The sequence below is a fragment of the Mchenga conophoros genome, linkage group LG23, assembly GCF_057382185.1.
Source record: "Mchenga conophoros isolate Kocher_MC1m ecotype Shallow Benthic linkage group LG23, M_conophoros_male_GT1.1, whole genome shotgun sequence".
NCBI lineage: Eukaryota > Metazoa > Chordata > Actinopteri > Cichliformes > Cichlidae > Mchenga > Mchenga conophoros.
In genome coordinates, this window is record NC_140547.1 from 8,205,994 (window position 1) to 8,233,256 (window position 27,263).

Consider the following 27,263-nt stretch of genomic DNA (forward strand, 5'->3'; position numbering starts at 1 on the left):
GAATAACAAATAAATAAATAAAATTGATGAACTGCTGTCTTAAATTAAAATAAAACTGAGACGCTCTCGGTTTTTTATGTTCTTTCTTCTTACGATTTTATTGTTGTCCTGGTTTCCAATGCAAAACCCGGAAGTTAAAATACGCATAGACGAGTCAAACTGCTTTGACCAGGAAGTAGTTTCTCAGAGCTGGGCGTCAACACATAACTCATGTACGTGTGTCTTATGAGTTTTGTGGTTTACTGAATAATCAACACATTTAATATAGGTGACACTTAGTCATGAGAAGAATAAATGGCGGATATCATAACTCCGGGGGATGATGAGGATCTTCAGACTCAAGTAAGCACAAAGTACTTCCTTTTTTAATCCTCAGAAAAAGTTAGGCAATCCTGTCAGTTTGTGCGAAATGTCTTGTTTGTTGTAATATTTTCAACTGGCCTGGTGAGAGCACGTAAGCCAAATGCGGTAGATGTAGAGCTGACAGGTTGAACAAGCCCTGCTGCGTTATTTAAGATAAAAATGAATATACATGAGCAGCACATAAAAAACTTGAATAAACATACATACACAGACACACACATATACTGAAGGTTGTTCCCAAGGTGTCTGGATTCATTAACACTTTTGGAAGTGATGTTTGAAGCGCAGCAGGTGCAGCAGGGTGCACAGAGGCCACACATCAACGCAAAGTGTCAAAACAGCAGAAAAAAAGGGAAAAAAGTGAACACCATCGCAGGCATACATAATTTAATTTTTGTTGCTATACAGTTGTGTACCCACTGTCTTTATATTCAGGGAAAGTAAACATTGGCATCTAAGTTGGGAATCATAAAGAAAATAATGACATATACTGTCTTGAGATCACTAACTGTAATCTCACAATGTGTGTGTGTGTGTGTGTGTGTGTGTTGTCATTCAGTTTACAGCTCAGATTTGTCCCATTGCTTTTCTTCACATATTCTAAGGGGACATATTGATACTTGTCTTATTTCATTAGGTACACCTATTTAATGACTACTTAACGCAAATATTTAATCAGCCAATCACATGGCAGAAATTCATTTTAATTAGGTATTTAGACATGGTCAAGATGACTTGCTAAAGTTCAACCTGAGCATCAAAATGGGGAAAAAAGGTGATTTGAGTGACTTTGAATGTGGCAAGGTTGTTGGTGCCAGATGGTCTGCTCTGAGCAGTTCAGTAACTGCTGATCTGCTGGGATTTTCTCACACAACCACAGCTAGGGTTTACAGAAGATGGTCTAAAAATGAGAAAATATCCTGTTCTCTCTGTGTGAACGTCCCTTGTGATGCCAGAGGTCAGAGGTGAATGGCCAAGCTGCTTACAGCTGATAGGAATGTAACTCAAATAACCGCTCATTAAAACCGAGTAATGCAGAAGAACATCTCTAAATGTGCAACACACCAACCCTGCAACATTCGGCTGGTGGGGTCAGAATAAAAGCCTGGATCCCTCCTGCCATATATCACAGTTCAGGGTGGTGGTGGTATAATGGTGTAAGTGAGATTTACTAGGCACACTTTGGGCCCCTTAGTGCCAATTGAGCATCATTTAAATGTTATAACCCCTTTATGACCACAGTGTACCCATCTTCTAACACCTGCTTTCAGCAGGATAACGCACCATTTCACAAATCATCTCAAACTGGTTTCTTGAACCTCACAACGTCACAAAATCAAATAGCCTTCAGAGTCACCACATCTCATCCAATAGTATCCACATGCTTTATGATGTGCTGGAACAGGAGAGTTGGTTGGATGTGCAGGTGGAACTGTGTGATGCTGTCATGTCAATACACACTAAAATCTCTGAAGAATATTTCCAGCACCTTGTTTAAATCTATTTCCCAAAGACTTAACACAGTTATGAAAGCAAAGGGCTTGAAACTAGCAAGGTGTAACTAATAAAATGGCTGCTGAGTGTAGATACTGTTACAATAACAGTTGCTCATATTAAGAAAGGCCACTAAGTTTTAATTATTGAGATCAATCTAAGTACAAGTAATCCCAGTGAGACAATGGCCTTCTTAAAACAGCTCTAAGGACTCAGTTTACAGCCGGGCTGGCCAATTCAATTTCCCAAGTGTACACAATTAGGGCCTAATTGTAATATTTACTCTTACCAGTAGCATTTACAAAGAGATAAAAATTAACATTGAAGTGAATTGAGTTCAACTTTTTTGCAACAGCCCAATTTCCCATGTTGCCCCTTGGAAAAATTAACTGCTCACCCTTGGTTTAGTCTTGTCTATGTATGATCAAGAATTCTCCTGCTATTATCATCTCAGACATACAGCTCTGCACCTCTGATGTTCAAGTCTTCTTTGCCTGTCAAAAAGAAACTGACGTACGCAGAGTGGCATGAGAGCTGCAACAGCTAATTTATGGCCGAGGCCAAGCTGAGGAGCTGCTCCAGGTCCCAAGGTTATTCCAAAGTTAGTCCAGAAGAGTGTAAAAACAAAAACATTAATTTGAATATTCTTATTAAATACACTTCCTCTTTGCCCCTTTCACTTGGTAAGTTCCACCACAGTGATTAATGAACTCTCTGTATGTCCTCATTCACGACATCCTTGAACCTTCTCTGAGGTCTTTCTCTTTTCTCCTGCCTGGCAGCTCCATCTGCAGCATCCTTTGTCCAGTATATGCACTATCCCTCCTCTGCACATGTCGAAAACCACCTCAGCCTTTCCTCTCTTAGTTTGGCTCCAAACTGTTTGACCTGAGGTGCTCATGTACTCATTTCTAATTTTGGCATCTTCAGCTAGCATCTCTGACACAGCCTCCTGTCTTTTTGTCAGTACCAAGACCACACTCATCTCCACCCACTCCACCCTGCCTGCACTCTGTGCTTCACCTCTCTTGTGCACTATCTGTTGCTTTGGAAGGTTGACCCCAGGTATTTAAACACTTTACTGCCTCTACTCAAGGGGTAATTAATGCTTTTTTGAAGTACCTCTGTGAATCAAATTAAATGTCAGTTACACACGGATTAAATAAAGTGAGTGAAGCTTTCTGTGCATCCATGGTCCAAACAATCACCACCGAGTCTGATATGATTAATCTAATTGCTTTGTTGTTCTTTGTTCTCTCTTAGATTGAAGAGGTTGAGGCTTTGTCTTCTATCTATGGTGATGAATGGTGTGTGATTGATGAAGCATCCAGGATATTTTGCATTAAAATATCCGCCGACTTGGAGGAGCCAAAACTGACGGCGTGTTTGCAGGTGCAGAAAATTGCATATTAGTGTCCATCATGCATTTTTGTTTGTAATGCTGTTCTGATTTTTTTCCCCCTTTATTGATCAGATAATTCTCCCACCTGATTATCCAAGCGCAGCTCCGCCCATATACCAGATCAAGTAAGTCTGATTTGCCTTTCAAATTTAATATGGAAGAGCTCTGATGATTTGAAAGAACAGCATCCCACTCAACGGCCCACTCCTACTCCTACTCAATAACCCCGTGTTTGTTCTCGGCTGTTGTAGTGCAGTGTGGTTGCGAGGCCCTGAGAGGGCCAAATTGGCAAACAGCCTGGAAGACATCTATGTGTGAGTGCCTTTCATAATTTTTGACTTCATGAAGAGATACCGTAGAGGGATATTAGCCACATCAAAAGCTTTCATTGTCATTGTTTTCCATGATTTAATATCACTGTAGTTTACATGCCTCTTATTTCACCCACCCTCACATAAAAATATTTCATTTTTATAGGGAGCACGCGGGGGAGAGCATCCTCTACCTGTGGGTAGAAAAAGTTAGAGATTTCCTCGTTGAGAAGTCCCAGAACTCAGAAACAGGTGAGGTGTGAAAAAAGGAAATTCCCACTTGAGGTCCCACTTTATGGCCATTTTTAATGACTCGGAATAAGACCTGACAGACCACCTCAGTCTTGACCTCTCCAGAAGTGCTTCGTTGAATTCATAGAGTTGTAACTGTAGACATTTTAGTCTCAAACTCTCAAAATAATTATATTTACACCCTGGTACAAAAATTAGTTGTTGAAGTTGTTAAAGTTGAATTCTATTCTATTCTATTCTATTCTATTCTATTCAAAAAGTAAATAATTTCCACCTTGATAGTGAATGCACTTTGGTTAGTTTTTATATAATTCATCCATGGGAACTATGTTAAGTTATGCAGAATTAAGGGTGTGGCCACTTTAGGTTACAGGGGTTTCTTCACGTTCTTGTCTGGTTTTACTAAAAGATGCTAAGGAGTCAGCTGTTCAGTTTATAGTGTCTTTCTGTGAGTATGTGTTGTTTTGGTTTCGTTTGTATCCCTTAGCTGTAAAACACTGGGGTATTGTTGTCACCCTGCTGGGTGAGCGGGTGACGGCGACACCCAAGTTTGAGAATGCTTTAGCTTCAGCTAATAACTCACCAGTTAACATATCATTAAACTGTGTTCACATATGTTAGAAAAAAACAAACAAGCAAAATACAACAAAGTAAAATAACCACTAAGGCCTCAGTCACACAAGCCTCTTGACCTGCTGGCAACTACAGAGAGCAATGTGCATTCTCTAACTGGTTGGCAAGTTATTGCTGGAAATGAGAGGGTGCTGCCCCAGAAGCCTCCTTGTCATTGCTTTGGTTGACAGGGGCCAATATTTGGTTGACAGGGGTCACCTGCCAGTCTGTAGGACGGTGTAATTAGGGCCTTACCCACCGGTGGCATTACAGCGGCTATGTCAATCTTTTATTTACAGTCTGTGTGTATGCACTGTCTCCTGTAAACTTGCACGTGATTCCTGAATACATATTAAAGGACTGAGGCTTAACAGTCTCTATATACAAACTGATGAAGTTAAAGGTGTAAAAACGACACTCCATGTGCTGGATTATAGAGTTAAATGACCCTCCTGGGCTGCTTCACCCAAACAAGCTGTATCATTTATTGCTTTTTTACAGCATATGGGTTTTGTAGGTTATTTTTGGTGAGACATGTCGGATAAATTGACTTTGAAATATCACATTTTAAGCTTAAATTTCTTATTTTATACTTGCATGTATCTATCCTTGACAGAACTGTACTCCTTTTTTTTCTTGGCTTTTTTGTGTTATCTCATTGACTAGTTGTCTACATAGTGTAGTGGTTTACACATTCACAGGAAAAGTCATGTCAGGAAGGGTACAAACTGCCAAATCAAACATGTGGAGCCACCACATGAATAAGTGAAAGTAGCTGAAAGTAGCTCACTGTGTTATTAATCTGTCAAGTGGTGGCTGCGACTGATAAATTAGAACAGAATAGAATAGAATAGATCTTTATTGTCATTGTTCACAAAACAATGAAAAACCACTCAGCGGTTCTAAAGCTCTTTCACAACAAAAGACAAACAGCCTGCAGTATAAACATAAAATAAATAGAAATAAAGATAAACACAGTGAGGTAGCACATACAGAATAACACTGCACGGTGCAAGAGATACGAGTAAGATGCTTAAAACTAAATTTCCAGATATTAGAGGACAGTCTATTCTTACTGAATAAGAAATAGTTTTTTTAAGGTGCTGATTTTGGTCCTGATTGATCTGAATCTCTTCCCATAGAGCAGAGGGAAGAACAGGTGAAGTCTGGTTTGGGTGTGGTACATTATAAAACAAAAGGCTTTTCTTTGGAGTCAACCAGTGTCACAGAGGGAGGGTAGAGTGGCACCGATAACACATTCTGCCACCCTCACCACCTGTCGCAAAGCCTTTCTGTTCTCTTCTATGCAGCTGACGAACCACACTGTGCAACAGTAGGTCAGGTGAGCGTGCTTTAACTTCCCCAAGAAGTAAAACCTCTGTTGGGCCTTCCCCACCTGATGGGAGATGTCTGTGGTCCCGGTGAGGTTGGCCGAGATGCAAACATAAAGGAACTTAAAGCTTGCTAACCTCTCTATTTCTTCTTTGTGTGGTAAAGGGCAGAGTGATCAGTGTGTTTCAGAAGTCCACTTTGATTTCCCTGCTATTTTTTCTTGTGTTTAAGTCCAGATTATTGGGATAATATCAGTGTGTGAGATGCCTGACCTCCTCCCTGCAGGCTTTTTCATCACAGTCATATATCAGATGGTGGTATCATCATCAAATTTTATGTGTCAATGGGAGAGCAGTCAGGAGTGAACAGCGAGTAGAAGAGGGGGCTGAGAACCCACCCCTGTGATGTGCCAGTGTTCAGGATAAGAGTATCATCCATCCTGACATTCTGGGTGCTCAGGATGTCCAGTGAACACATGCACTACTAACAGCCTAAGCTTAGGTTTGTGAACTAGTTTGTGATGGATAACTATATTTACAGCCGAGTTGAAACCCACAAACTGTGTAAGAGCTGTGTGGAGAGCTGTGATGACTGCATCCTATGTTTATCATTTTTCTTGATATGCAAACTGGCGTGAGTCGAGGTCAGCAGGGATGGCTGCCTTAATGCGAACAAGGATGAGTCTCTCAAAGCCTTTATTTATAGTGGGGTTAGAGCAAGTGGGTGACAGTCAATGAGGCAGTTCATTTGACCTTTTCTTTGGACAAACTTTTTGGCAGTGGGTTTAGAAAAATGTCAGTTTCAGTCTTTCCAAGGACTTGTTTACACGATAATCCACACATTGGACGGGATCTAGACCACTGATTACCAGCAGGTCAGTTATTGGATGAACCCACTTACCCACTTGATGCTTCTTCTTTTTTGTTAGAACACTCCTCCGTTCCTAAGACAACTGTAGTGCGGTCTAAAGCTGTGATAAGATGAGGCCTGTAGGGGCATTAAAAACTCCTCAAGACTCTGAGTGACTGCGCTGAATTGAGATCGATATCAGTGTAATACCTTTGGTTACCCCGGCAGAGTCTTTTGAAGTGTAAAAAGACATAAAGGTACTCAAATTAAAGATTCTCTACAAGTGTCACACCGAATCAGATTTTCAGAAGGGGGCTTTCTTGTCTGTCTCAATTATCTAGCGCTGAGCAGCATCTATTATTGAGGCAGACGGTCTCTTTTGAGCAACAAGCTTGAAAAATATTAACTGTCCTCCCCATTGTTGCGTGTCATAATTCCCCTTTCTGCAATTCATGTGGTAATAAGTATAACTGGTCACAGCACTTCAGCTCAGGAGCGGGATTGACAGCTCATTCATTCAAAAGACAGGGACATTGTGTGCAAGAGGAAGAGGGGGATGATGAGTCTGAAGATGTACACTTCACAGAAAAGGAAATGAAAAGTGGGTAAACATGAGAAAAGACATGAAAAGTACAGACAGAATATTGTTTCTGATGATGAAGTTTGGATTCATTAGATCGCACAGGAGGAAAAAAGGTAGAAAAACAGAATTTATTCATCTAAATATAGAACATTTTAATGATTTGTAATTTTGTGTGTGTGCTTCTGTCCTGTTTGTGCTGTGTGCAGGCATAGAATAAATATTGTGAACCTTTATTAGCGTAAAACATGCTAGATCCATGAGCAGCTCAACTTTGCCATTTCTTCTCTTTATTCTGGTCCTCTAAGATTTGTTAGCTTTTATTTCCCTGAAAAATATACTTCTACTACACACACAAACACACATATTAAAGTCTTTATTTGCCTTTTTATCAAATCCTATTAGGAAAAGACACACACACACACACACACACACACACACACACACACACACACACACAAGCAACGATGGATTAATTCTACTAAAAAGTATTGTGTATGCCAAGCCTGCTGCAGCAAATCCTCTGTGCCACAGACCCCTGTTGTTGACAAGGTTGTTTTTTTAGTTCCCTTTAAAGGTACGTGCTTTTTATGACAATTTTGCATTTGCATATTTTCTCCAAGGCAATGAATTGTAGCTGATATACTCTTACAAATACTAGAGTGAGTCACACTATCGCACTTGGTGACATGTTCCACTGTCTGTTTTAAGTAGTTCATGCGTACAGAATACTCAAGAACACCTAAACAAAATGTGCTAATCCACAGCTGAATATAGTGCCCAGCAAACACACAGAGTTCTGTCATTTTTTTGAGTTAAAAATAACTTCTAAGATAAATACTAGTGGATGGAAAAAAACAAAGTAGAGAAGTTCAGACTTATTTGGCATTGCTGAGTTTAGCATCAGCTGAGTGGTAAAAGAAAATGAACAAGAGCAACTACTTTACTACCACTAACCTCTTTAAATGGATAACTGCAGGAAGATGTAGGTCATTATATCAATAACTGAAGGAACATTTTCAAGTCAAATTTTGAAATTAATTTAAATGTATAATTATAAGCTTGTAATGTTTTTAGTCTTAAGGCTATTTAGGCTTAGAAATAATTAATTGTGATGATTTGTAGCATAGACATATGTATTTTAATGCTTTAAGTAATTAGTTCAGTTTATTACCATTCAACAATCTATATTTATCTCCATGTGCAGCTTACAGTTAATTATCATAGAGTGATAACGGGTCTAACTACATAAATATCTGCCTAATGGTTTTTATTTTGTCAGTTCTGTGTGCTGAAGAATAAAGAACCTATAAGAGACATCGTTACCTGCACTGACTGCTAATGCTTGAAAGTCCTTGGACTGCAGCTTTTTTACATGTAGGTGCTCTCACGCTAATGGAAAATTCACAGTGTGTGAAAAACACACATGTGCTCAGAGAATTCAGCTGCACTTACACTAGATGACATGGTCGTGCATTTGAGAATGACCTGAGTCTGAAGCATAGACTGTATACAAAAGAAAGACATGGCCACTGTACCTTGGGACGACAGCTTTGGCCACCGGCACCTTGGTGTTTGAAATTCAGATGCAACGGGCAAATGAATCTATGAAAAACTGACCAAGAGGGCTTTATTGTGCTGCCTGACTTCTTCTTTTTGCAATTAGAGGTGATGCGTCATACAGCTCATTTATAATAAATACAAGTTTCAAGCACTTGTACATTTGTACATGTTTCAGGCCTAAAAGCTACATGCTTCTTATAGATACATCTTATGGTTTATTAATCAGATTGGTGTGGAAGAACAGAAACATCTTTCCTGGTATTTTTAACAAGAGCATGCCCTTTTCCAAAGGCTTTCCAATTGATTTTGCTTAACAACCCATCTGGCTCGCCATGGTTATTATTAATGCATCGCTGGTTTGATATTTTCATGGGATTTACAAAAATATAGACAGGTAACAAAGCTTATTCTCTAAAATCCCAACTTTTGTTGGAGGATACTTAAATATTAATGCTGGCAGACTTTTCAAAGAGCAGATTTTATTAACTGCTATGGAACATTTATTTATGATTGTGTTGAAAGACCGCGTATAAGACATGATCTATATGTGCATAGATTATCAGCTGATGAAGGCCGTCCTCACACATGGCACACCTTTGTTTCCATAACAACAGGGTTCTAATGTCAGCACCTTTAGATCGGCTTTTGGTGTTTGATCTCTCGACATTGACTTGTTTATTAGATGTTGTCAGATGTGTTGTAATTAATTTGCAGTCACATCCTTCCTGTTTTATCGATGGCACTTTACTTAGTCACGTTTACAGTATTCTGGTTGAAGCTTATATTAGCATTATCATGCATTCACATGCCAATGTTAAGGTTATGTAATGGTAATTTGGGGATGATTTGCTCAGTAGGTGTCATTTCAGTGCCAGGCACCCTGAGACTACAGACAGCTCGGTGAAGACCTTTACAGGCATCAGGGACATAAAAAAATCAACTTTCTTATTAACATGACATAACATTTCTTATATTACCTCCTTCAGTGGAAGAACCAGAAAAAGTGAACATGACGGCTGAGAAGGATGTTGATGATGATGAAGACATTCCAGATCTCAGCAGTCTCAGACTGAATACAGAAAATGTGCACCTCTTCCTGGAACAGGCAAATGGTAAAAGCACATTTTAGTCTACGATGGCATCATTTCTGACAAAATCAGTCTCTGTCTTATTACGGATAATATTTTATCTTGTAGATGAGGAGCTGCCTCCAATTAAACATGGAAATCCGATCACAGACCGACGCAGTACCTTCCAGCCCCATTTGGCGCCTGTGGTGACTCCCAGACAGGTACAGCATGGAAATGAGCATAATAAAAAATGATATGCACAAAAAGATGGAGCTCCAACAGTGTACAGTTTGAATTTTGTGCCTCGTTTTTTTCATGAATGATGAATCCTCTCTGCAATCAACAATTCATACAAAATTCAACAGAAATACTTGATGAGTGGAAGATAATTTATATCTGAAACATCATCTGGTTCCTTCCTGCATGCTAATCTCACTCTCTGAGTCTCTGGTAACATACCAGCTTATCTTAAAAGCTTCCACCTGCTGTGAATTGCAATTTGTATAAAAATATTTACGCAGACAGCTGTCCTCTTTAGAGGACATAAACCAAATAGACGAAGAGCTGGACATCATTTCCATAATTTTATATACTGATCTGGAAGTGACTGATTTCATTTATAGATATAAAGAAAAACAAATTGGGCACGTAATTAGTTTTTTTCAACTTCAGTATAGCCTATTTTTTTGTTCTTCTAAATTGGTCAGTACTAAATGGCATAAGATAAAAGGGCTTTCATTGTCATTGCATTCAGGAGTGAGACTCCCGGTTGGTGCATATGAGAAAATATGATATTAAAAAACATTAAGGACTCCATAAAACCACTTGCACACAATATAAAGTGCTAGAGCCAATGAAGTCCCAGAGTCAACAGAGTTCCCAGTCTGCAGTAACTATTGCACAAATCTAATCTGAACTTATTTACTGTTTCTGTATACTGTGATTATCTGCAGTTGTGTCCTCTAGGGTCATTTGACCTGTATAAATATATATATATGAATATATCAGTAATCAACCCACAGTATCCATAATGAAGTCACCCGTTGGTGAACCTGTTGTGCTGCTTTCACTCTTTGCATTTTGGTGTTATGGAAATGGATGTGACCAGTGACGGTGGATTTGACTGGGTAACTGAGGGACACTGTACACTCATATGGTGGCAGCCTGTAACTTTCAAGGTAGCCCTTCCTTAAAACACACCCTGCTTTATCTGAAATTTTTAGACTAATGCGGACCATGATGTCTGAAATGTTGTATTTAAGAAGATTTGAGACTAGTGATTAACTCATTCCGACAGCATTTACAGAGGTCATCGATTAAATGGGTTATTTAAGCAATGACCCCCTTTGCCCCCTTCTGGTCATTAAAGGGAGTGCAGGTTTAAGGCACGATGCCATCATCTTTCAGAGCTGAAAGCTACGTCTGTCTGTTACATACAGTGTGTTAACTGTTTTAGAGTAACTTTTGAAGTGTTGCTGTAGCCTTTGCCAGCACAGAAGCCAACTGGCTAAATTTGGTAACTAACTCGAAGGTGACACGACGGTGACAGCACTACAAAAATGGAACAGGCAGGGGAGGCATGAATTTAAAACCAATTTTTGTCACACTGTAGTCAAGCCTCAGTTTTATTTTGAGCCTTTCAGTGTCTGTTTAATTAATACATGAGGTGATTTAGCTTCATAAACAGTTGAGTAATGCTGCTTTGTGCATTAGTCAGCAGTGTTAGACAGCATGTTGACTTGACAAGTTGTCATCTGCACAAATACAGCATCATTTTTAGTCTGACCTTCTTTTGGACATCACTGCTGTTTTAGTATGCCTTCAATCAGGATTTTAGCATGAAAGCAGGTTGCCGCTAACACAGTGCTGAAAAGGAGATGCCTTGCTTCAGCAGTAAAGTCAGTAAATGCATCTGAGAGTGACATTTCATTACTCCCCACATTATTTGTTACAGGTTAAAATGGTCCTGGAGAAGCTGTACGAAAACAAGAAGATTGCCAGTGCCACTCATAATATTTATGCATACAGGTTAGTAATGTCACATATCGCTTATATAGTTGCTAAAAAAATGTATAAACCCTTTGTAATGCTTGGATTTCTACACTGATTATTCAAAATGTGTGGTTTGCTCTTCATCTAAGTTGTAATTGTAGACAAACACATTCACACTGAAGTAGTAACAGACAAGCAGTTATACTGTTTGAGTGTGGGTTGGAAAAATAATGAGCCACTGTGCTAAAGACTGCAAAGTCTCAAGTGTTCCAGTAGATCAGATAAGATTGGGAGTGTGATTTGTAGACTTGTCCTTCTCTAAATGTAAAGAATGATGATGTGATGTAAACCGTGCCTTAAACATGAATTTCTCTGAACCTTAGAAGTGACATTATAGAGAAAGCATTTCTAATGCCCTGTGAGTTTTATATTCCACAGTATGAAAAACTGCTGCTTTTCTTAGCAGTTGATCACAGCAGGAGCACAATATGGAATCCTATAAGAGGTGTAAAAGAAAGCAATTGTAACAGTAAAGCATCTTCAGAGATCTGTGCAAGAAAAATAGTGAATAAGAATTTTCTAAATAGAGGAAGACCACAAAAATGTTGGGAAATTCAGCAACAAGCTTATGATGAGCTTATGATGAGACAGGCAAATAGAACGAAATCAAAAAACTAAATGAAATGACTTTGTGAACTTAGAAAAGCCTTAGTTTAAATATTTGTTAGCTGGGTAGCAAAATTTTACTACAACTTGCCTGATTAATGATCGATGAATGTGTTCATTAAGACTGAGATATCTACATGACTGTGAGCCAGCTGCTTTCAAATCCTTCTGTGTGTTTATTGTAATATCTTCACTGATTCTCCTCACACATAGCATCCGTACGATAATACTACAGTAAAATTAAACATTTTCAAACAATAAAAACTAAAGTGAAACAGGAAAATCTATTCTGGAAACCAGCTGAAACTAATCTGAACTAAAATATCACGACGGAGTACCACAGCGTGGACCTGCTTTGCTATTTCAGGGCCTGCACGTCTTGCAATCACTGAATTTAAAATTGTATCAACCAAATTTTTCTCTGAGAATTGAATGGCAGCTTATGAAAGGTTGGCTGATTCAAAAAGGCAATTACCCAAACAGCTTCAATGGGAAAAGAATAAAATTCAAGCTTTTGGATGGCAAGTGAGGGTCCAACTTAAAAGAGACATCCCAGATGTGGGTATAGAAATGTGAAATGAATCAGTTGTGATTAAAAGGACACTACAGGAAACATCTAATAAAGGGGGTTCAATCTAATAAATTAAATTAATATACATTATTTAGTTTAATATATAATGGATCTAATATAAATAAAGTATATATGTCTGTATGTGTTTACGCCCACAGTGGAGAAGAGCATGAGATAAGTAAAGATTCAAGGCTGATCTGTCTTCCCCAAAGGGCTCATTGCTGCAATTAAAGGTCAAAAAAGCACCAGAGAAAATGACGGCTTCTGACAGTACTGTGCATAATGTGAAAAGATGTGTGTATGTGTGTGTGGCCTTTCTCAGTGTGTGTTTGTGTTTTCTCAGGCATTGCCTGTGTGTGAGATGTGTGGTGTTTTTTTTTTTAAAGTGTCGTCTAATGAGGTCGATGTTGCGTCGTTGGTGCACTGCCTGGGTGGTCATTACTCACGGGGAGGATATTGTGACATTTAGACCACTGACAAAAATGTTCCGGTGAAGAGGCTTTAAGTGTCACAGTGTCACACTAACCACAACGTCTTAATGCTCTCCCGCCTAAAACCAAGCTGTTGTGATTCTGTCTGTTGTAGGATTTACTGCGAGGACAAGCACAGCTTCCTGCAGGACTGTGAAGATGACGGCGAGACAGCCGCGGGGGGGAGATTGCTCCATTTACTGCAGGTTATCATTTAATTAAAAAAAAATGCTGGCTTTGGTCCAACAGATAACTCTTTCAGCTTCATACCAAAACTGCATGTTATGTTTGTTAAAAAGGTAAAAATCCCCAAAGAACTAGTCAGTTAGCCAAAGCCGAATGCACAAAAGCGTCCGCCCAGTAACGGCAGCCACATTGTTAAATCTGCTGGCTGCCTTGAGCTTTCCTTTGGCTTTTGCATTGCTTAATTGGAGTCTGTGCTGCCCTGTTTATTTTCACAGTATGCATAATTTAGTTTATTTCTAAAGGACACTGACAGTTGTGTCCGATCTACATAGCCTTGCATATAGCTGAAGCTAATACCCAGCACCAGTCCCTTGATGGATGAAATTACGTGCTACCATTTACAGTTTAATATGGAAACTGCTGTGATTTTGCAATTAAGATTGTTATCAGTAAGGCACACTCCCACAATATCAACCTAAATGTTTTTCACGTAATGCATGCACTTGTAGACATATAGTATGGTAGTGGTGATAACCACCACTTATTAATATCATATTTTGCAGCATAAATTGGAAACTTGACACTTTTTTCGTGTTTACTGGCATTCAAAATAAGTTACTCTTAATGAGGGTAGCTGTTGTGACAGTTTTGACAGTTTATGTCACACCACCAAAGCAGATTAGGCCTTTTTGTTGAAAATAATAACATGTCACAGCGGGAAAGGCATAAGTGCGAATAATATGAATAAAAAACACGGCCGAATTACATTTGGCTTCTCCAGTTCCAAGGTCCTGGTATTGTAACCTATATCCTCTGTATCAGTAAACAATGGGGGCATTTTTGGGTGAGGTGTTCTGAAACTAAAGACAGATTTGATGTCATTAAGTGGTTTGAGGGTATTTTAATGTATTTTATGATTTATTTATATAGTGCCAAAACATAATCTTAATTTTCACGACACACCTTATATTGTAAGGTAGACAATGCTACAACCTTGCTAGGAGAAGCTGACTGATCCAGCGATCCAGTACGAGTGGCACTTTAAATTGGTGTGGAGAAAAAGAATACTCCCTTTTAACAGGCAGAGATCTCTGGCAGAAGGTGGGTAAGGCATCTGCAGTGACCAGTTGGGTGGTGAGAGAAAGAGAAGAGAACAAAGAGAAGCACAGAGAGACCGTGATCAACAAACAGAAAAAAAACCACACATCAGAAAGATTAGTTAATGACATGCAGTAGAGCCATCAACAGTGAATGCATGTGTAAACGAGTTGGTCAGTGCATTATGGTAGATTCCTTAGCAGACTGGGAACATCGCAGGATATTTGACTTTAACCTAAACTGTGAAATTAGCCTAATAAATGAAGGTTCTACATCTATTTCTGCTTCTCATAACAGCAAGTAAGCCGGCACTCCTGAAAGCAGAGAGCTTTATTTTCATATTATAAGGCATTTTGAGGTATAATGGAGGTTAGCATCATAAACAGTACTGTTTGTACTTTGTCAGAGAGCTTTTAGGACATACTGACATATATATTATAGCCGTGAATCCTCAAAGTAACAATTTTCAGCATCATTCTGAAACAGGATGCTCCTAATTTTAATGATAATGTTTTTTTAATGCCTTTCAGCTTAATGGACAATAAGGATTATAGAAATGTCACAGCTTATTGAGCATGCTAGTCTCTCTTGTTGGTATAAAAATGTTTATACACTGAATGCTAGGCCTTATTTTAAATTCTGTTGCAGTTTCTTATAGCACACCTGCCATTTTTTATTGAAGTGACTTCATTTATACTTTTAATAGCACTTTTTCTAACACCTTTTCAGTCCTACCACTCAATCAATCAATCAATCAATCCTTATTTATAAAGCACTTTTCATACAAAAAACAATGTAGCACAAAGTGCTTTACATAGTTAAAAACAGCCCACCCCACCCTCCAACTCACTCCCCACACTCTCATTAACATAAATGATGTGAATACACACATATCCCCCCCCCCCCACACACACACACACACACACACGAGCACACTTAAAGAGTAAAAATTGGGCTGGGCCAAGTGAGGAAACACTATAACAGGGAGCCGTCTGCACCGGGAGCCGGTCACAGACCGCAGCCTCCAGGCTGGGCACACAGCAGGAGGGAGGCCAAGGAGCCCCCCAGCCAGGCTGGACCCCCAGAGACCCAACAGCCACAGTCGATCACAGCCCCGGTGCAGAGAGCGCCCTCTGAGGAAACACTGGAGATATGACACAATAGGATATATACAGGGTAAAATGATAAAATAAATAAGAACAGGATACAATATAAATATAAATATAAATATAAATAGAGTAAGAAGATTAAAAAATGAATAAGAATAAAATCAATAAATATTAGGTAAAGTCTAAATTAATAATAGAATAACAGGATAGAATAAATAAGCATAAAATAAATAAACGCTAAGTAAAAGCTAAATTAAAAAGGTGCCTTATACTGTGAGTGTTTAATATAAGTATAATCTGTACTCCTATCACATACACACACAAACAGTAATGTGTCAAGGGCATTGGCATTCAGGACACTGAAATTCAGAATGGAGGAGCCCAGGATCGAACCACTGACCTTCCAGTTATGGCCTTAAACCACAGCCAACTGTATAGGGAGGAAGAAGTATTAATTCAGTTTTGTGAAAAGTAACCCTTCTAATAGATTAAGTAAGTAATCTACTGACGGTGTCACATAAAGCTTTAAGAATATGTATTCAAAACTCCAGTGAAAATCAATTCAGGACGTTTATAAAATTCAGACTAATGTCCATAACAGAGCGTCAAAACTGCGTCTCTTTTAAATTAGACAGGCTATCTAATGAATTTCTTTGAGCCTGTCAGGGTTGATTTTGAGACACTGAGATGATGTGATGTGGAAATACTGAAGCTGCCGGTCTCTAAGGCAGAGCCGAACATCGATTCAGAGAAGTGTACTTGCTGAGAAAAACAGAAATGAGATTGTTTTGTGTGGGGATGTGGCTGCAGTAGTATAAACCACGCTTCTAATGTTTAAATGGTGTTTAGGTTTCCTCCACTGGGAGCTATGGTCCCACTATAATAATTTCACACAGTCATTAATCCTTTTATTTCAAATATCAAAGAAGCCCTTGTCACTGGGTTTTACTGTCAGATGGCCCTATGATTCACACACACACCCACATCACACTAAAATGTGTTATTGTCCACACAGTTTTTGTTTCCCTGTAACGTTGAATGAAAGCCAGTAAAAGGTTTGTGACCAAACAAAAAGTTTCCTATAACACAAAGCTCAGCAGTGACTTGTAGTAGTTGTGTCATTACTCATTACTCCTTGGTGCTGCGTCGTGTCAGAGCTTTTCCAGATGAAATCCATGACTCGTGTCAAAGTTCATTTTCATTCATAGGATGACAGCAGTCGCCGCTGCCAGTGTGGCCCTGTTAGAGAGATAAATCACTGTGAAATGGTGCATTGGATTATCGGTGTGGATATGTCAGAAACTGAGATCTGCTACACTGAATTCAGATGAATCAAGCGCTCATATGTTCGCTTTAAAAACTTGCTCAGCCAGTCTTTGCTTTAAATTATCTTTTAAATGCTAAAAGAATTCAAAGAAAATCTAATTTACCTGCATCTGTGTTATTATATGTTCTATATTTGCTATCAAGGAAGCGCATTAAGCTTTATTTCTTCTATTCTAAAGCTTTCTTGACACCAACAGAGTGTAGCTATAATCAATATAATAATCTATATATTTATATTGAAAATAAGCAAGAGAATAATGTGAGTGATACAGGAGTGCTTCATAGTGACAGATCCAATTTTACAAGGGAGGAAAGAAGTGCTATGTGGCTCTGGAGGCTGATCTGATGCAAAGTGATGTATGAATGGAGGTGAATGAGACTTGCTGTGCAAAGTGCTTTGTGTGCTCACGTAGTAGAAAAGCACTAGGTAAGAACCAATCCATTAACTATGATGCTAGATATTACGAGGTGCAAGTAAAAGCTAAGCTGCAGAGGAAATATTTTTTAGAGTGGAAAAAAAGATCATTCTTCAGTTAGGGAAAATGGTTCTGAGTTAGAGCCTTGGCCGAGCGCAGGGGCAGCTTTAAAGCTCCTCTTCGGTTTCTTTCATCCAAATAACGCTAGGCTAATTTTGCTGTCACTGTGTCCTTGACCAACGACTGGCTCACATCAGAGGTCAGTCTCCAGGCGCTGCATGGAAGCCACCCACTGCTTCTAATTGTCACGGTCTGCGGAGGCAGACCGTGCGGAAAGGTGTGTGGTGGACCCAGGTGCGAACACAAACGAGGATGCAGGAGTGGATTCCAACAAAACGAGCCTTTTATTATGGCTGATGAAAAGAACAAAAACAGAATGAGGGCAGCATACGTGTAGTACTCAACAGAAAACCTAAACTGGACAAAACTAAGGAAAGACTATGGCTGGAGGTACAGAACACAGGAGGTGGTAACACAGACGACGCGAGACAGACTGTATGAAACACAGAGACTAAATACACATGAGGGATGATCAGGGGAAGTGGCCACACATGGGAACACAGCTGACACACATGAACTTAACGACAGGACAGAAGGAGTGAAACTGAATACACTGACCGTGAATACAGACTTTCAAAGTAAAACAGGAAACATGGAGATTAGACAAGACACATGAACCGGGGAGACGTAGTACAGGGGAGATGACATAACCGACAGCATGGACTTGACAATATAAGACACGCAGACATAAACACACGAAGGGCAAGGGAGACTTAATACACGGGTAATATGTACAAATGGCTGGACTGCCTTAGTGACCCTAAACAAAGAATAAACATCAAAATAGGCTAAAACACAAAACACTGGGTCGCACGACCCAGGACCATGACACTAATATTCCTAATAGTAAATGGGGAGAATGATAAAGGAAAATCAGTGCTTTTAATCCTAAAACCAGATTGATTCAAGCTATCAGCCTTTTATAGATTTCTTTTCTAACTCGCGAGCAGATTTAAGAAATCAGGTAAATTCCTGTAGCTGTCTGACCTGTAATTGGATCTGCTGTCCTCCATCTTTCTGAGCAACACAGTGATTAATCTCCTACTCGCAACACTCTCAGCATAGTGAGCAATTTACATGAAGAGCTTTTCCCAAATCTATTTTCCTCTAATCTCATTCCTCTTCATAAGGCTTTCTTCCCATTTCCTCATTTAAATGTGTGCACGCTCGCAGTGAATGTGGAAGTGTGTGGCGATGAATAAAAGTGGGATCTTATTGATAGAGCTGGCAGTCAGATGTGGATGAGTCCCTTCAAATGACAGATTGGTTTTTGTGGCAGTGCAAAGTAAAGTTCTCCACTTCATTTTAAGACCACAGTCTGGTGTTTTGGAAAATATGCCTTTTGCCATATACTGGGAATTTCATTAATCTCAATTTAATCTTTGTGCGCTCAAACTTAAGAGTTGCAGAACCTGAAGAGGAACATGGGGAAACAGTCTCAATTAAAAAGAAAAACAATCTTAAGGCTTTTCCTGTTTTATATATTTACACATTTGTTATATTGCACATCTTATTTGCAAACAAACTTTAGAGATATGAGAGTGCACCTTTGACGTTTCTGGCTGCTCCTGTAAAGCTGCTGTAGCATTTTTTTTTCGTTTTCCATCTGGAGGTATCAAGATGACAAACTGTAAACAAACTGTAAACAAACTGTAAACATAAAACTGTTATTAGACTGGTAGAGAGAGAACAATTAAATATTGAACTTACTGAATAAGGCTAATATTCACTCTTTTTTATGGGGTTTTAGTTTATGGCAAATCCCGAGGGGAACAATGCACTCGTTGGCTGCCAAGTACTTCACACATTTGCCAAATTCATGTCTGCAGTTTGGTACTGGTTCAAGGCAGGTAGCGCTGCAAAAAGCTACCTGCTGCAGCTGGACTTGACAGTTTTTGACAGGAAAATCAAAGCAATCATGTAAAAGGTGCCAAAATGCTTTTTATAGTTGAACGTTCCAGCACAGCAGGGTGATAATTATCCATATGTTCATTGCAGGGTGCAATGCCATTCATGTAGATGTAGACAGTTGATTTATTGTACTTTTTCTGAATGGTCTTTTAAACGTTTCTGTTGTTATGGTATTTTATTGCTTAGAAAACTGTCTTATTTCAGTTTTTTGAGATGATATTTAGTTTTATTGTAGTTTTTATTTCATTTGTGTTTAAGTAGAATATTTCAATTATGTGATTTAATGAATTAATTGAACATCAAGCCCTTCTGTTTCTGTCCTAATGTAAGTTAACTGTGTCCTTAAACCACATATTGAACACACGAAATTGAACGTAAAATAAATCTCTGTCTAACTCTAAGAAATTACACCACAAATACATCCATTTTAGATTTATAGGTTATTGGCTTTAGACTGGAAGCTTAGTCAGATGCATTTCATGAAGATTCATCTGTTTATTATAAATCAAATATAGTGTAAAATATATCTGATGCAGTTTGAAAACAGCTATCAAAGCTTTCAGCCAGCTCATTTTACACGTTTATTTCTCACAACAGATCCTGGACGTGCGTAATGTCATGGTGGTCGTGTCTAGGTGGTTCGGGGGCATTTTGTTAGGTCCCGATCGCTTCAAACACATCAACAACTGTGCTCGTAACATCCTGGTGGAGGAGGGATACACTGCCTCTACGGTGAGACACACTCTGAGCCTTTTACACATTGCTCTGTCATCTTCTGCTGACACATCATCAGTCAAATTTGACTTTGCTGCCAGTTTTCTGATGCAGGAGACCGCCTGGTTTCTTGTAGTTTAATTGACTTACCACCCAGTGTTCCTCCAATTATCTGGAAACAAAGAGATTGACTGCAGGCGAGGTTTTGCCTTTCTGGCATCCAAAGCAGAGTCAGAATGCCGGGGTTGTACTGTTACACAGTATAGTTACAGTGAGACGTCAGTTTATTACAAAGTGTCTGGTTGCAACATGTTCTGGAGATCAAACACGCTTTCACCGGCCTGAAGTTAGGTCCAGTCTGCTTTGAAGTCGCCTTTGTGTTCTCCAAAGTTATTCCATTGATACATGATTGACCTTTGAGTGGCTGCAACAGATAGATTAAAGGTACTGCAAACCTACATTTTTAAAAGTTTGTCCTTCTTCCAAACCCCATCAACTCACTGTAAAACTCAGCACTTTATTTTATTCCAACTTATTAGAATTTGCTGCCTGTGGAAGGAGAACTTAACACCTCTGCAGAATCACTCCATTTCATGAAGTCTACTAAAACTTTGCATAAGAATTTAAGATGATTAGATTGGATTGAAAACAAACACTTTATTTTTAGAACATGTGAAGTATGACTCAAAACTATTTTTTATGACATTCAAATAACTTAAGTCATTCAAACCTAACAAAAATCTAGAACAAGGGTCCTCCCACAGGCCAGTGCCAGAATTCATGAAAACTATACCACTTTGTACTGTATTTCATTCGACCATTTCTATAGTAAGACACAGGAGTGGAGCATTGGGGAAATTTGTCCATACATACTAAGCTTTTTTTAATATTTCCAGATTTGGCTGGTGTGACGAAATGTAAGTCATCTTACTTACAGTTAAAAAAACAATTTTAACGGACAATTGCAAATATAATTAAAATTAACACTTGCACTTTGAGACATGAAAGTAATGTCATACCATACATTTTTTTAACACTAGTAATACACTGCTGCTTTCAAACTGTGCCCTCTGAAACTTAAGCACCAGGTCATTATAATGATCTATGTTCAGGTTGTACTGTGCTGCTAAACAGATACATTAAATCCAATAATGTATCTATTAGGCAGCACCAACTTGACACTCAGTTACCAAAGCTTTGAGGAGCCCTCATCTATATAAGGGAGGGACATGAATGCATTTAAGGAGGTTTCATCCTTGTTTTTAAAATTGGCTCTGTTTAAATTGAATTAAAAAAAAAATATATCAGCTTGAGTTTAACATTGTAGCCTCCTCAATATCTCGTACTGAGGTGTAATTTGTGATTACCTCATGAGCTCATATATGACATTCTTATTTTTCACTGTGCCTGAGTATTATTCAATCAGAATCAGAATCAGAATACTTTATTAATCCCGAAGGAAATTATAGGTTGCAGCAGGCAGCATGCTAATGGCGCTTGCGCACTTACAAAGAAACCTTCTGACCAAACTTTACACAAACATCACATTAGGAAGACATGTCAGAGAGGTAGGCTGATAGGAAAAAACAACAAAAATACATAACATGAGGTGAGAGGAGGAGAAAAAAAAACTCCACTCAGACTGAGCACCTAATGGGAGAACAGTTTGAGAACAGAAAAAATACCCCAGCACAAAAAGCACATGATTGTCAATAGACCATAGAAACACAAGATAGGCAACAGGGGCGGGTAAAGGTAAGCGAGAGCTGGTGTAGACAGTGCATCCGGTCCTCCAGCATGTCTGCGCTGGTCCAGTCAACCCGCCATCTCCCCCGGGAGGGAACAAGTATTGAGCCTCCTTTATGTTTTGAAGCCAGACTTTTCTGTAAGTAAATAGTTTTAAGGCTTTCCTGAGGTTTTTGAAAGTTTTCTTTTGAGTTTGACCATTTGTTTTTAGTTTCACCTACCTATGATTTGTTCAAACATAAAAGAGACACCAGTTTAAAGAGTGTTTACATATAACAGAAAATTTTAAATGATATCTTTAGGTGGTTTGTTGCTAGCAGCCTGTCACAAAACCACATATTTTTCCAGTTTCTTTAACTGAATCTATAAAAACAAATGCCATATTTAACAAAGACAGTGATTCCCAAAGAGCTGTTAGCCTGATAATTCTTTGGGAATCACTTGGCATGGTGTGCTGTGTGTCCTCAGAAAATTGAAGAAAACTGGAGGATAAAAGTGGCAGGCCTAAAAAAAGATTTTTATTTTCTTTTATTTTTTTTAAATCAGATGAGCAGTAGCTGAAAGCCATTACGAAATAGGAAGAAATCCAGCAAAGGCTTGACACAGGGCCTGAGAGATGCTTTGCTGAGGTCTCATCATCGACAGGGTGGCTGACAAGAAATTATTCTTAGGAAAAAGGAAGAAAAAGCTGAGATTCACCAAATTATAGAAGAACTCGACTGAACATCAGTGGCAACAAATTTTGTACATGTTTAAATCACTGTACCCATTTTGCATTTTCCTAGCAAAATGTAAAGAAATGAGGGCCGATTTTTGCACAGCACTATATTTCACTAAATATGGAGAAATTTCACAAATGTCCCCTTGGCGGTAGGATGGATTGTTTAAGTCAGATTCATCTCAAAGACATGATGAATTTAAAAAAAATGTCACATTAACCTCAGAGTAGCCGGTTATTTTCTGTGCCGTGTGTACACCGGACACCGGAAAGCAATAAAGAGAGAAAACGAGGAGGTCTTCTCAGCTACAGCCTCATAACGTCCCTTAAACTCATAACTGTTAAGAATTTCCTGAGTCAAGCTTTAATGATGGGTTGATGTGTATGTAAAAAATACATTTAAAAAACAGGACCCGAACCCTTGTGGCACACTTATTTAATTTCGTCTATGAAGATATGTTGGTGGAAATCTGGAACTTTTTATTCTTTGAGGAGGAAACAGTCAGTCCCTGAAATCAGTGTCCCAGGGCTCCTTCTTAACAGTGTACAGCCTTTACAAAAGTCAGCATACTTACCCAACAACCAATGAGACAATATCGAATGGGAGAAAATCATTTTTGGTAAGGTGAGTGAGATCAGTTTTGCAAAAGCTAAATCCAAAATTGCATAAAGTCTCTGAATACCTGGATAGGATTTGATTTATGAGAAAAAGAGACTACAGTTTAGAGGGGGAAAAAAGAGCTGAATCAGTCTCACACCTGAGGAGGAACAGGTCACTGCCAGTTACTTTGCAGTATATGAGTCACTTATTAAAAATGGTATCAAAGCAATTTCCTGCTGTATAAAGCTCTACGCCAATATGAAAAACAAACTCAGACAAAATTGATGCATCAAGACAGACTCAGTGAACATTTGTTCATCCTGTACTATGTAACAGAGGTTCCAGAGTTCTCTACAAGTTGGCAGTCTGGATTGCCAGACTAATAATTAGCAGAGGATGTTTCCTAAAAGTACTTAGGATGGCAATGTTTTGTTTGATGCAATTACAGGAATACATTAAAACAGCATGGTGCATGTCAATCAGTACATTGCAATTTGCACATTTGCAAACACAGCGGGAGTTTTAGGCAAAAGAGTTTATCATGAGCTGTAAAGAAGCACTCAGATATTAAGCACGGAAAAAGCTCTGGCACCATTAAATAGAGTGCTAATGTAACACAATCATTCTTTCTCTAATCCTCCCCTCTTGGTTCACAGGATGAGGCCAACAAATCAGGACTAAAGACCAAAAAGCCAAAAGGCAAGAAGACAAAGTGAATTTCAGAAGAAAAATGAAGAACTTTTTTCAAGCACACGTTCAGTATTTGATGTCGAATTCAACGAAAAGCTCGTTTTTAGAAAGAGATGTGAGATGTGTCTTAGAAGACAAATGGTTTCTAGCAATTTAGTTTTCATTCAAGGTCATAAAATATCATCTGGGATTTCAAAATGACGTCTCAGATGACTGCTTTAACTCTGGAATGTATATTTTTATATTTAGTTTAAGAAGCCTCGAAATAAAATGTGTACAGTTCACATTTCATTAAAACAAATTATGGGGATTTGTGTAATGATCATGACTTTGAATGTACCCCACATGTGAAGATTGTTGATCCACGTCTGAAGAATACGCCAGTATTTTTAAATCCTCGAATTACTAATTTTTTTTCTTTTCTGCATGCACTCCCAGTATTTTTAAAATTGTAATGCTCCATCATGATGGAGATACAGTAACGAGGTTGTCCCTGCAAGCCTTAATTCATTTCCCTGTTGAATATGCATCTCAATAGCGATCTTTCACAAATCATTTCATCGTTTCCAAGAAATGCGATCATACATCACTGCTTAATAAAATGGAGTTTACTGAGTTGCAACACAGTCCACATCCATTTTCTCCAGTGCATTTGGCACACACTTCTAGCCTGTTAAATAGACATCCTTTTCACATTTTGAATGTCTTTCAGAGCATTTACCACTCATTCCCTCCTGTGAGATTTTGTCTCACCTCACCTTTTTGTGTCACTCGATCTCTGGAAAGACATTCTGCATATTAATGCTTTGAAGTGGGTTTTAAGCACCAAAGGACCACTATCTAAATATATCCAAGTCTCATACAGGCACTTTTTAATTTGGTTCCACCAGCAGAACCTGACTATTATGATGCAAAAAATTTTTTATCTGCGCTCATTATCTTCAGAAAATATAACTGATAGCATACAAATGTAGAGAGATATTTTGATTGAATGAAAGCGCAAATGATAACACATTTTAGAAAGATTTCCTCCAAGTCTGTTTACAAAGCCGCCTGCTCATTTCAGCCATTAGAAATAATTACAGCTAATTCACTTAGCAGAGTTGTTTCTCCCTGACAAGCTGTCATCATGCTGAACCCAATCATCTCAGCCCTTAATCATGTTTTTCAGGGGCTTGCAAAGAACTCAATTTCATACTCAAGGCTGAGGAGAATAATTAGAGCGCTTGGTTTCAAATTTCATCTGCACAGTCCGTACCGATACTGCCACGCAAGCCTGTTAGGTCATCGTTTCAGTAACTGCCCAAGAACATTCAGTGCAGATCATATATTTTTGCACACTGTCACGTTATGTTTCAAGCTGAGGTTGTATAATGAATCTGGTTTATCTGAAGTGGTCAGACAAAAGTATTCACCATTGAGGAATTGCAGCCATTTTTGGTACATTTTAGGTCTGGGGTATTTCTTTATGAACTTAGCTTGGCAAAAGATTTGAAGTGGAGCATTTGGAAGCTGTGAACATACAACAGACAGATGAGCTCAAAGGAATCCATCACAGAAAGAGATAACAGGAACATTTGGATTGGCAATTTGGTAAATTTGTAGAAACCCTGTACAATGTCTATCAAAGTGACAACCACTCTCCAAATGAAAAGCAATACCATTGCTCACAAGAAGAATTGCAGATATTTTATCACAAGGTGCCAAAGAGTCATCATCTTAGAGAATAGGAAAGACAGATTAGAGTTAAATAAAACGCATCTTAAAATAAAAGGTAAAGCTGTCAGAGCAGGGCATGCTTGACATCAAATTGCACTGGGTCAGTAGTGTTTACTGATGATGTGCCAGAAGCGGCGAGAAATCTGAAGAGCTATAATTTTTGCTCTCTTCAGCAAAACTGTCTTGACTGCACGTCATAGTAGCAAATGCAGTAAAAAGAGAGAAAATCCATTGTTTGGTGATGCCTTTAGCTTCCAGACGGTAAGCAATCAATGTCAAGGGTCCTTAACTGGGAAAGGTTTAGGAATAAACACTTTGTTATTATGCTCATTTGTCTTATTGCACCTAAGCTCCTGAAAACACAAGATTGTATAAATATGGAGTTCCTTATGAGTTAATGCTGTATTTTTGTTCAACACCTGTTGCTGAGATGAGAGTCGGTGTTTTAACCCCATATTCATCATATAACTGTAACTTGAACATGTTTTTACAGCCAAAAACCATTAATTTCATAAATGATGAAAAATATATGTGGACTTAGCACCACTCGTTCGATTTAGGTGTAAGACAAAGTTTGTCACCCCAGAGTTCTCAGTAGTTTTAAAAAAATGATGATTATTGACTAAATCAAATTGTTAAATATATATATATATATATATTAAAAAAGCTCATAAAAGTTTCATATAAAGTTTCAAATTCCTCATTTTTTAATGACAGATGTTGCAAAAAACTTAAAGACACCCTGAAAACTTTTCACTGATGATGTGCAGATGTAGCCTACAACCAGAGATGGGCAGTGACGCGTTACTTGTAATGCGTTACTGTAATCTGATTACTTTTTTCAAGTAATGAGTAAAGTAAGGGATTACTATCGCAAAAACGGTAATTAGATTACCGTTACTTTCCCGTAGGAACGCTGCGTTACTGCGTTACTAAAACCGTGATTTTTTGCGAGAATGTCTCACGACAGTGACGTAAGCGAGTGCGCCGTTAGTGACAACAGCTGTGTGTAGATCAACAATGGATCACATATCGATTGTGGGAGAGAGTATGAGCGTGCAGCGTTTAAAGCGTGGAAGTACTGACCTTACTTTGAGTTTGATTCCATAAAAAGTGACAAAAACACTAGTGTCCATCGTGCGTGGGAAGAAAACTTCTTTTTACAACGAAAAAAACCCCTAAACTTCCAAGCAAGCACCAAGTGCGCAACGAGGCAATGGGAAATTCACAGAGAAACTCGCTGATTCTTCAACTGACCACGGCACACCTGCACCAGGGTAAACCTCCGCCTACCGTAGTCCTGCTTTACAGGTGAAAATAGAGCAACAGGACCGCTGAGTCTTTGACTTTATTTCCTGCTGTGTTTTACTTGCATCTATTTG

The 27,263-nt window shown here is 38.7% G+C and overlaps 1 protein-coding gene across 1 annotated transcript; it reads left to right on the forward strand.

The window, feature by feature from the left end:
- The first annotated feature begins 163 nt into the window (after positions 1 to 163).
- impact (impact RWD domain protein) lies at positions 164 to 24,784 on the forward strand. Its single transcript, XM_085264260.1, has 11 exons — positions 164 to 342; positions 3,121 to 3,249; positions 3,332 to 3,384; positions 3,511 to 3,573; positions 3,737 to 3,822; positions 9,745 to 9,870; positions 9,955 to 10,049; positions 11,783 to 11,856; positions 13,643 to 13,733; positions 20,291 to 20,425; positions 24,129 to 24,784. The coding sequence occupies exons 1-11, from the start codon at positions 295 to 297 to the stop codon at positions 24,186 to 24,188; spliced, it is 960 nt and encodes a 319-aa protein (XP_085120386.1). The 5' UTR covers positions 164 to 294; the 3' UTR covers positions 24,189 to 24,784.
- The last annotated feature ends 2,479 nt before the right edge of the window (positions 24,785 to 27,263 follow it).

Excerpts from the sequence above, each read along its gene's own strand:
- impact (XM_085264260.1), top strand. The coding sequence starts at position 295 with ATGGCGGATATCATAACTCCGGGGGATGATGAGGATCTTCAGACTCAA. Across the intron at positions 3,385-3,510 it reads CCGCCCATATACCAGATCAA|TGCAGTGTGGTTGCGAGGCC; the intron begins GTAAGTCTGATT and ends CGGCTGTTGTAG. Across the intron at positions 13,734-20,290 it reads GATTGCTCCATTTACTGCAG|ATCCTGGACGTGCGTAATGT; the intron begins GTTATCATTTAA and ends TTCTCACAACAG.